Source organism: Gossypium arboreum, chromosome 8 (genome assembly GCF_025698485.1).
Source record: "Gossypium arboreum isolate Shixiya-1 chromosome 8, ASM2569848v2, whole genome shotgun sequence".
NCBI lineage: Eukaryota > Viridiplantae > Streptophyta > Magnoliopsida > Malvales > Malvaceae > Gossypium > Gossypium arboreum.
In genome coordinates, this window is record NC_069077.1 from 6,483,078 (window position 1) to 6,494,783 (window position 11,706).

Here is an 11,706-nt window from a genome sequence, read left to right on the forward strand (position 1 = left end):
CGACTCAAGGAATTCGATTCGAAGTTTACAGTTCTATAGTGCAGACTCGAGTTCTTCTACCTTTCCTTTCAAATCTTCGATCCTGCTGAGGCTGGCTCTTAATTCAATGTCGAAGTCACGAACCCGACACTGGTGTAGTGCCTTTTCTAACTCTGCCACTCGAGCTACTAACATCTGCTTCTCATCTTGGCACCTAACCAAGCTCTTTTTTAAGGCATTTTCGTGTGCTCGAGCATCATGGAACCTCTTCTCCCACTGATCAACTCTAGTATTTTCCTCTTGAACTTCTTGTCGCCACTGCCCTAACGTCTTACACAATACAATAGTTCTCATCGACATCCGTAATTTCTTGTAATCGGTCTTCAAACTGTCCAATTCTTCTTCGGCCTTCCTCTTTCCCTTTCTTAAATTCTCGGCCTCGAGTTTTTGGACATCGGCGTCTAACCTCAGATGCAAATTTTCCTCCTCCAATTACTTTATCTTCTTCCCTAACTCTGAATTTCGCTTTTTGAAGTTTTGTTTGATGATTTCTAACTCGGAGGGGATTACTTGCAAGTATTCTTCCATCGATTGAATACCCTTTAAATTCGGCCCAGGGACATTATCGTTGATCCTTTTACTCAACCACCCATTGTATTCAGGAGTCGTCATTAATCCTACAGCCAATTTCTTCATCTGGCATATCTGTTTCCAAGCATCAGAAATCTCTCGAGCCTTCTTCTTAAAATTATTCTCCCTATACGAGAACTCACTCTGGGCTAGTTCATATGTCGTTGGTATAAATTGTCTTGATCTGTACTGTCTTAAAATAAGTAAAGAGGCATATCCAACGGCTCCCCAAATTCCAGGCAAAGGAACCTAATCAAAACTCCCACATCGATAGAGGATCTCATCAGGAACCAACCAAAGAGCTCTCCATTCAACATCATCCTCTTGGAGATTTCGAAGGAGTATGATCCAATTCTCCTCTAATATGTCATCTTTCTTGGGCGCGGCTATTATTTCTTTTAACAGGGAGTAATTCTCAAAAAGAACCCGATAAGAAACTCTATCCGCCTTCTAGAAATGGTTGTGGAACCAGGCTAACAATAATTGTGCGCACCTTATGAATCTACCTTCACCTGCCCTCTAACATGCACTCAAAGATCTAAATGTCTTAGCTAGAATTACGGGTACTGGTGTGACTCTTTTGTCAAGTCGATCAAATAAATCTGTAATCGCTTCATCTATATGCCTTAAAACTTTGGGGAAAACCACCAAACCATAGATACTCAAGGCGAAGACGTCAACTTTCTTCTTCATGTCCAGATGTGCTACAATCAAGTCCCTCAAACTCACCCATGGAATGTATTTACCATCACCTTTCTGCTGAATTCGGGCTGTAACCCAATGTTCACTCATTCCAGTGATACTCATTAATTTCTTTACAAAAGGTAGGGCATTAGCGGCCTTAGAATAAGCTCTATCGACTTGAACCTTTGGACAATGAAGCAAAGTTGTATACTCCTCCACAGTAGGTACGAAGTCCACATTCTCGAATGTGAAGCAACTGTATGCGGGGTTCCAAAACTGAGCCATAGCCCGGAACAAATGTTTGTCTACCTTGATGTCGAGCAGGTAGGGTAGGTAGCCGAAATTTTGATAGAACAGACGCTTAGTCTCATCATCCCAACTGGCCCATATATTCCTCAATTCTTGGAACTCATTCTGTGTCACATTGATGCAAGTGAAGTCACACAGCTCCGATATATACCCCGCAGCTAGACTATCCCCTTTCTCAAGTTGCATCTTCTTTGACCACATACGGACAGCTACATTATCCTCCACTTTATCAAGGAATTAACTCTCCATGAAAAACTTTTTAATTTAGTAACCGAACAGAAATTGAAACCTCTTTTTATATGAAATGACATACAAACATAACCACAACAAAACACAACGAGTTAGTATTGAAAACTAAAAATCAAAGCAAAAATAAAAAACAGTCAAACACCTATCTAGGTAATCGCTAGGGTTCAACATAGCTCTATCTAGGGTGGGCTCTTAGAGTTCACTATATGTGGCTCAGTTCTAAGAAAAGGGTACCTGAACCAGCAGATTCCTCAACCCTCACCCATTATAGGCTCATGCGGATCGAGTTCAGTTCAAGGGAATACATTTCCCTATGGCCATGCGGAGGTGAAAACCTCACGAAGACATAGGTACGGATGTATCCCGGAAGCAGTCCACTAGCCCATGCGGAGGTGAAAACCTCACGAAGGCATAGTTTCTCGCTCCTACTTAAAAAAGTCATGTAAGATGATGCGAGGGGATATAAAAAACTCAAAATGCAAAACATGAATAAAATGACAAAAACCAAAAAACCCTGAAATGTAATAAAAAGAACGTATGTTAAAAACCAAATTTTAAATTTTTGACTAAAAAACAGAAAACGATCAATATCACGTATGCAAAACAATGTTTTTGGTCTACGAAAAACTAGAAGACGGATTCAGGAGTTGGTTACGCGCGAGGAAGGGTTAGCACCCTCGCAACACCCAAAATTGGTATCGTATCGATCAATTATCGTCCCAATGTTGAAAATTTGAAAAAGATTTTGAAATACAATTCCTTTAAAACGTTTAGATATCTTGAATTGGATATTGAGATTCTTTCGCTCAGAAGGAACAAAATATCATATCCAGCACGGTAGGATACAACACTTCGAACCCTCGATACAAGATCATCTCATGGTTTCCAAAACTCATGCATTTGAAATTTCAAAAGGATATTTGGCTATTTGGTTAAACGGTAAATCGAAACCCAACACGATTGGGCATGATTTCTCAAATTTTCAAACATTAAATATTGCCTTATTTTAAGAAAACATGGATGAAATTTCAAAAGGATATTCAGTATTTAGTTGAATGAAAAATCGAAACCCAACACGATAGGGCATGATTTCTTAAACTTCCAAACACGAAATATTGCCTTGTTTTGAAGAATTTCCAAATAAGCAATTATAGAATCAGCTTAGAGTACATTTGTTTGGTTTACTTTAGGGTGAAAACAATTGATGTTGGGCGAAAAATTGGAATTTAAAATCATGGTGCAATTGTGAGCAAATAAGCGTAGTATTGAGTATGAAATAAAAATATGTGGCAATAATATTGCATGAATAATCAAAGTAATAAGGAAATTCAAAAGAACAAATTAGAGTACATACAATGGCAACATATCATATACTATATAAATTACCCAAATAAAATGGAACAAGCTTTAAAATAAAATAGAATAAATAATAGGAAAGAAAGAAAATTTGGAAACATTGCCATACAAGCCATACAAAAACTTTAGAACAGGGAATAGACATAAGAATTTACAAATAAATATATATATATATATATTAAATAGTAATATACAAACAAATTTTAAAGTAAATATTATAAAGTAGATAATTTACAGGAAAGTTTGAAATGTATTAAACATAAAAACCAAAATAGATAATATATGTAATAACAATGCATAAATGAAATCTCAAAATAAATAATATATATATAAAAGGTTAAAATAAGTGATATTCAAAGTAATATACATACGTTAACCTAAGTAAATAATATATATAATAGTAATAATACTTGATGAAAGTAATATACATACGTTAACCTAAGTAAATAATATATATAATAGTAATAATACTTGACAGTTTTTGAAATAAATAAATATGTACATGAGAATAAAGTAAGAAACAGTGTGAAATCGACAAAATAATTCAAAGTAATGAGTTAAAATAACACGTTTATTTTTAAGAAAAATGAATAACTAAAACTTGATTGAAAGAAAAACGAAATCAAAGGGATAATTTATAAACAAAACAAATCAATAAAGTATAAAATTATATAAAAGAATTTTAGAACCAATAAGTCATACAACAAAATCAATGTAAAAATACACAAAAATAAGGAAATAAAAACCTTAATAATATGTAATTTATTAAAACAGTATATAGTAAAATAATATATGGAAAAAATAAATAATAAAAAGAAATTTTAAAATATGAATTAAAAACTTAATTTAAAAAAAGAGAGGTTAAAATCAGAAAGACAATTTGTAAATGATAAAATACCGTAGGATCAAAATGCGATGCGTATAAACTAACGGGGACTAAAAAAAAAAACCAAACGCCCAAAATGAAACACTTAAGCGCGGACTGATTTGTAACGGCGCGCAAATTCTAGAGACAATTTAAAAGAATTTAAAAAAACTTAAACATGGCTCAATTGAATGCTAGCGCGAAGGGGGGGACTCAATGCGAAAATCCCCCATTTTGAGCCAAAATGCGTGGGTCCAGCCCCAAATGATGCTGTTTTATTTGCCATTTAAAAAACCAAAAAATGAATGGCCATCTGCCATTCTTCACAAGTAGCAAAACAAATCCCAATTCGTTTCAAGGATTTTGACCCTGTCCTGAGAGGCTACGCACGAGGGTCATCGGCACTTCTGCGCCTCCACCTCCGACGTCGATCCGCGGAGTGGACCCAGGTAAGCCTCTTCTCCTTCGGCTTTTGTTTAAAATCTGTTTGCAAAGTAAAATAAAAACGAAAGGGAAAAAGAAAAAAAGGCGACTGTGAATAGGAAAGAAAAACTGAAAAACAACATTGGATTCAATCTTTGATTGCCATTGACTTTTTGTTTGTACTCTTTGCTATCGTATATTCATCCAAAAAAAGGTCCCTTACAAAAAATTTCCGAAGGCTTTTTATAGCCATTTTACATATCATTTTTTGCACGTTTGTAGGTACGTGCGTGGGTGTATCACTGATGTAGCGTAGTGAAGTAGCGTACGACACAGAGAAAGCACGCGACGTGTGGGGCAAGCTCGCTGTTGGCTGCGACACAAGGGTCTGCTTAGGGTTTCTTTGGCTGAAATTGTTTAAGCTTTTGGGCTGAAAATTTGGGCTAGGGTCTTTGGTGTGGGTTGTAATTTTAGATTAGGCCCGTGTAATGTTTGGGCTGGTATGGGTAGTGGTATAGGTTTGTAAATGGACATTGGACTGTTTCGGTGTTTTTGTTTAATTTGTTTATTGGGCCCCGAGCTAAAATTGGGCCTGACACATACTAATTAGGAAAGAAATGAGATCCTAATTGAGTGAATCAATTAGCCATCCTCATTTTTAATATGTATGAACCATTCACTAGCCATTACAACCAAGTTAACAAAAAGTTGAAGGAAGATAAGAAATCTTAAAAATAGGGGAAGACAAACGGTGCAAATGCTTAATCAAAATTCTGAAAAGAAAGTTACTTGTATAGTGAAGACACTTAAAGCCATATGATGTTAGAAGATTGCACTTATGTTATATCTACCACAATTTGTACCCTCCGCATACCTCACAACACAATTGTAAAATTATAGACTTGCACATAGCAATAGTTAATCTCTTTTACAATCACCTATCTAATCTTATACATGGGGCAAGCTTTTAGAACATTACTTCTAAACATTTCATGCGAGTTATCTCAAAAAATAACTCATATGTTACCCCAGTTTATCAGTAGATATGTTCATAATAAGATGTTCAAATTTGCCATACCCATTTCAAATTTAAATTCTTAGGGTGTGTTTGGTTTAGTGAAAAAGTGGAGGGATGGAAGAAGGAAGAGGAAAAGAAAATAAATTTTGAGTGTGTTTGGTTAGGAAGAAAAGTGAGAGAAAAAAAAAATGAGAGATGATAATTTTTCACCCTAATGCATAAAAACTATTTCTTTTAAATTGACAAGATGAGAAGAGAGAAAATGAAAGAGATTTGTTAGTTCAAAATTATGTATTTTTCAAATGTTTTATTTTCTTCCTTTCATTTTTCAACTCTACCAAGCAATGTATGAAAAGAAAATTACTTTTTCGTTCCATTTTTCTATTTTTCCTACCAAGCACACCTATGAAAAGAAAAATTATGATTTCCATCCTTCTAGATTTTATACCTTCAATTTTCATCCTTCCAATTTTATTTTTGCTCTACTAAGCAAAGCCTTATAGAATAGTTCACAAAAATCTCACAAGATAACCATTACAACTTTCCGAAGGATGATACATGAAAATCTCCTAAGAGATAGCCCATGAAAATCTTTAAGGGTACAATTCATAAACATGCCTAAGGAGATAATATATTAAAACCCCTTAAGAATACAATTTAATCACCCAGCCAACTTAATCAACTCTTTTAAAAAACAAGTCATGCCCTTACACTTACTCGAAATTCCTCATCTTCAAGAGAAGTATATTGTCATATCGACCAACAAAGAAAATAAAGGCCCAAAGTAATGAATGAGTCACACGACCAAAACCTTAGCAAACACACATAATACAAAATAAGTAATTAAGGCAATGCAACTTTGACAAAAGGCAAGTAGCAAGCTTATAAGAAAGATACTAGCAAAGGATTGGAACATGTACAAGCACGACCACTAGTCCCCTCTAAGCCCTAGATCACATCCCTGTATATAACGTAAGAAAGAAGCCTGAGGCTAAAGTAAGAGCCATATGCTCAATCAAGGTACCTTTAACAAAAAACTTAAAAAAAGGCCTTTAAATCGAACATTGATTAAAACATTAGAAAGTAAATAGAGCACAAGGTTCAGTGATCCTATAGTTTACTTTCGTCTTGTAGGAATTCAGGAACACTTGAGTCCATCTCAAAACTCTATCTATCGTAGAATGATTGAAATAAGACAAATCTTTTTAGTGACACATGCTCGTCCTATTACTCCTCTCATGTTAAAATAAAGGAATAATAAACATTTTGCCCCCAAACTTGTCCACTTATACTTACTTGGTACCTAAATTTTTTTCTACCTAATTGGTACATTAACTTAAATTTCATTGTACACTTCAGTACCTCCATAGTAATGCTATTAAAGTTTGTTGACGACATGGCACTGAGAACTAATATAAAAATACCTATGACAACATCATATCATAACACGTATTTCTAATGATTGTTAGTGACCCGTTAGCAGTTTTTAAAGGCATTACTATGGAGTTGTAGAGATATGTTACATAATCCAAATTCAAGTAACCGAAGTAAAAAGAAGAAAAGAAAAAGGAAAAAAGTTTAGAGCTAACTAAGCATAAGTGGAAAAGTATATTAACCCTAAAATAAAAGAATAAACCTATTCATTTTCCATTTTTTCTGCCGAACGTTTCTCATGACTTGGCCAAACTCCAATGTTTCATTTCTCCCTTTCCAGTCTATATATAGTCTCCTTTGATATAAACCCTATAGATGTAATATATTCTCTTCTATTTCGTGGATATTAGGATAGATGGACAGTCGTTGTTTGCAGGTGTAGCATCTTCAAGATTCACATGCAAATGCACGGTGGTGAATGGTGATTATAGTAACGTACTCCCCCTTTCTTCTCTTCCTAATTTCATTCCCAAAGTTCCTTGCAAGTGAGAATCTTGATGATGCTGCATCGGCAATAAATTAACGACTATTCAAAAGAAACGGAAAACAAGTTGATTCTTTCTCTCGGTTTCGAAGCAGTTTGCCATCTAAATTTTCAATTTTCTACTGTATCAGAAAATCAACAAAAACAAGATGATTCTTACTATGTCTGCTTGTTTTTCTATTGCTATCGGGTGCGTGTAGTATTATGTATATGTACTCTTACATCTATCTTAACTTCATGGGGTATTCTTCTATAAAGGGTATTTTTGTCTGTTTAGCACTTTGCAGTGGTAAGGTAACCATAAGGTACACGCCAAAGACTTTGACTTGCAGATCAATGGTTATTCTTATGAACCAAATATCCTTCTGTAGTGGAAATGGGTACTTCTTCATGGAGAAGAGACTGTGCCTCAATGTAACAAAGAAACTATTGACCTTCTTATCTTTGCTTGCTGTTATTTAAACAAATTAGATCCATTCTTATAGTTTGCATATCTTTGATTTTTAACATTTTCGTCGTGGATATTTGCTTGTGGGATTGCAGATTATATGGAAAGGGGCAACTTTTCCATATTGGACTGATGAGCCCCAAGAAAGGAGAGAGAAATGGGATTTTTAAGATTTGTTTCTTTATGGGATTTGATGATATCAGCTAACTAGCTTACTTTCAAGTTATTGGTTCTTAGCACCATCTTGGTCTTCATTAGAAAAAGATTCAAAGTTTGATGTTTTATTTTTCAAAAAGGAAGAAAAAGACACTTGTGGACGTTCTAATTTCAAGTGGTTTGTCTGAAGAATTAGTTGAAAACTGGGACTGCTGATCTGCGAAAATTCCATGTGGAAGATCAAAGATGGTGTTGGGGAAACATGTCACATTGTCATTGCCATTTTTTTCTGTTTGATAGCCCTTTTGCATTAAATAATCACCCATCACCCATATTTATTGGTGGACCAAAACCAAACACACCAGAAGCCGATGCCTGCAACTTGGTCCTTCAAACCAAAATTACCGAAAATGCGGCTCCATTCAGTACAAGTACAAGGAACGAATATGGGAACACAAATTATTAATTGTTTCTAACCTAAGTAATTTTTATTGTATCATTTTATAACAACCAACTATGATTTTTTGGTTTATTTAATGGGACTAAATACGATTTATATTTTTTATAATTTATAATATATATTTACATTTAATTAGTAATATAAATGTATACAATTTATAAATAAAATAATTAAATTCTATAAATGTATTGATAAAAGAATTAATTTTTATGAATGTAATTATAAAATTATAATATTTTAAATAAAATAGTCGAAAATAGAAATAAAATAATTTTGCTTTAAAAATTTAAAGATAATTTTATTAAACATAAATTAAAGAAATTTTTACATAAAATAATTACTTTTTAAAATTGTAATGATAAAATAATTATTTAAAATTATAATATTTTAATGATGCTACAAATTCAAGGATCAACAATTAATTTTTTTTGTAAAATTTATTTTATTTTACTTTTATTGATAAAATATGGTATTTTTAAATTTTAAATATAAAATTTAATTAATTAAATATTTTTTAAAAGACCTATTTTTTATTTCCGCAATTTATTAAAAATGTAAAGTAATAAAAGTAATATACCTTATTTAAACAAAGTTAAAATAGTTTTGGTTATGGATTAAATGAAACGAGGTGTTTCATTGGGTTATTTGAACAACATGAGAAAAAGCTATAGGAATTAGGGAAATATTCAAAAAATTCTCAAGTCTTTCTTCTCTCTTTTCTCTTTCATTTTTCCTTTCTTTCGTTGTTAATTCTTTCTATTGTAACCAAGGTATCATCAGAGCCTCTCAGTTTACCACTTGTTCTCAGAAATAGTAAGTCAATTACAACAAGAACTTTCTAAATTGCAAATTGACTTGGATAGAAAGTTGGAAACTCATTTGGCAAGTTTCTAGGAAAACTTTCAAGTAGAACTTAAGACTAAGATGAAAGCTCTTTTTGAGCAATATTTGGGAAACCGAGTCCTCCAAATAAGGGAAAAGACATTCTTAGGATGCTTTACTAGGGTTTTCTCCTATTGATCCTATTTCCCGTGTTTCTTTCATTCATTTAGATGAGATGGGATCTAGTTCAATTCAAAGGGCATAGTAGTTGGCAGTCCTTATGATTTCAAGCTGGATTGTCCCAAATAGATCTAATTTTCAAGGTTGGTGAGCCAAGATGGAGCGATATTTTGAAGGGGAAAGGGTCCCTGATACTACTAAAATTTAGTTTGAATATACAATTTGAATAAACGAGCATAATCAAGGTCGAACTCGAATAACTTGATTGTATCTTGAGCTTAGAAAATTATACTTTATCCAACTCAAGCTTAATGTCAAGCCTCAAGTTTTGAATTGAGCTCGAGCTCGAGCTTATCACTAGTCAAGCTTGATTTAGCTCAATTACATTCCTACCTTCATTTTCAATTATAGTCCTAAAACTATTTAAATTTAGTAAATTTTGAGTTTAACTTGAAAAAACTCGAATTTTTGGTTTAATAAATTTTTAATCAAGCTCGTACTCAAACTATCAAACTAGTTAAATTTAAATATTTTCATCTTCCTCTTTTCCTTCCCACTTTTGTTGTTTACTTTTCTTTCCCATCTCATTTTCTCTTTTCCATTGGCAGGTAAATGCGTTTCTTTCTTTCTTTCTTTTTTTCTTTTTTGGTTAAAAAGTTTTTTTTTTCCTGAAATTTCATTATCAACTCCATTTCCTTTTTCCTTTTCTGCTTGATAAACCTCTATTTCATTTTAAATATTTTTATACTATCAAATACGAATCTTTTGTTTATAATTTTTTTTGTTATACTATCTTTAAAATATGTTCATTATTTAAATAAAAATATGTACATGAAATAAGCTCATACTCAATTAAGCTTAAATATATAAATTGAATAAACAAATTTAATCAAGTTCTAGTTCAAATAACTCAATAATATTTTGAGTTCAGTTCAAATTTAATTCAGCTCAAACTAAATATCAATCTTCAAATTTTAAATCTAGACCTTTTAACTTCCAAAACATAAATTTGAGGAACTAGCTGTTTGTGAGAGAAATCATCAGCTCATTTGTTGACCTAGAAATTAATGGTGTTATTGTGGCCCATGCATATTTTAATGTTTGTTATTAGACACTAAATTCCCATTGCTACCTACAGAAAGGCTCTATTCTTCAGAATAGGCCTAAGGGTTCCTTTGGATTTCACTGAACTGGAGGCTTTTTCTCTTTCAATCGTGATTTTGTTGGTATTTGGAATTGGATAACACCATTATGGTGAGATTGACTCAGTGATGCACCAAAAGTTGGCTGGAGCTGGAAGTTTCAGTGAATGAACTGACGACTCCCTTGGACATTTATGCCCTTACACTTTTTCATTTTTTATGGTTTAGTTGCAGGAGTGCTTGTTCTCTCTCTCCTCTCAATACTAAAAACAAGTTAATTACTCATTTCATTTAATTATATTTATAATTGAATGATTATAAATAATTATAAGACAATTAGTTACTCAATTAAAATATTTATATAACATTACAAAAATTTAAATGTTGAAGATTATTAACATTTGTTCAAAAAATATATATTATTAATACATATATATCACTATGTAAATAATATTAAATAAAATATAAACATTCATATAATATATTATTATCATTTTATTAATAAGATTATTATTTTAATATAATTTTATTTTTAATTTTATAAATATCAAATAATTTAAAACTCACATTATTTCTAAATATGTATATATATTTAATTCAATGTTCTTAATGTTAATTTTCTATTACCACCTCACCGTCACAATTGCATTTGAATCCAAATGATTCTTCATCGTTGATTTGAATTTTACTGCTACAGTAACTAATCTCACTGTCACCACTGTTTTTAACCTCATTGGGAACAATCTCTCCGCCCATCTAAAGGAAGCCTAAGACTACCATATTTGATGCCACCTGCTCATGCCAACTTTATTAGTTTAATGCATCTCATTCCAAAAGACATTTGTAATATCAACATATAATATATATATATATATATATATATATATAGGTCACTAAACTATTAGTAAGTTTATTTTTCGGTAATTCAATTTTAAAAAGTTAAAAAATAGTCACTAAAGCATTCGATAGTTCTTATTTAAGCCAATAGGCTGCTAAGATCGCTATTGTAAGATCCTATATGTTCACATTGACTACATCATTAGAAAGTTCTCATTCTCATTCTCTTC

At 32.4% G+C, this 11,706-nt stretch overlaps 1 protein-coding gene and 1 long non-coding RNA gene across 2 annotated transcripts; one reads left to right on the forward strand and one right to left on the reverse strand.

The window, feature by feature from the left end:
- Positions 1-471: 471 nt before the first annotated feature.
- On the reverse strand, positions 472-1,803 carry LOC108468738 (uncharacterized). Its single transcript, XM_017769600.1, has 3 exons — positions 1,171-1,803; positions 901-1,059; positions 472-858 (listed from the first exon to the last, which is right to left on the reverse strand). The coding sequence occupies exons 1-3, from the start codon at positions 1,801-1,803 to the stop codon at positions 472-474; spliced, it is 1,179 nt and encodes a 392-aa protein (XP_017625089.1).
- Positions 1,804-4,381: 2,578 nt separating this feature from the next.
- Positions 4,382-5,113, forward strand: LOC128296306 (uncharacterized). The gene is made up of 2 exons (XR_008286870.1): positions 4,382-4,521; positions 4,778-5,113. It is a non-coding gene; the product is annotated as an uncharacterized LOC128296306 (long non-coding RNA).
- The last annotated feature ends 6,593 nt before the right edge of the window (positions 5,114-11,706 follow it).

What these genes read in the sequence shown, in the direction of transcription:
- LOC108468738 (XM_017769600.1), bottom strand. Translation starts at nt 1,803, where the DNA reads ATGTGGTCAAAGAAGATGCAACTTGAGAAAGGGGATAGTCTAGCTGCG. An exon ending in AAAGAGTCACACCAGTACCC is followed by an intron (nt 1,060 to 1,170) that starts GTAATTCTAGCT and finishes AACCATTTCTAG; the next exon opens with AAGGCGGATAGAGTTTCTTA. An exon ending in AATGGAGAGCTCTTTGGTTG is followed by an intron (nt 859 to 900) that starts GTTCCTGATGAG and finishes AGTTTTGATTAG; the next exon opens with GTTCCTTTGCCTGGAATTTG.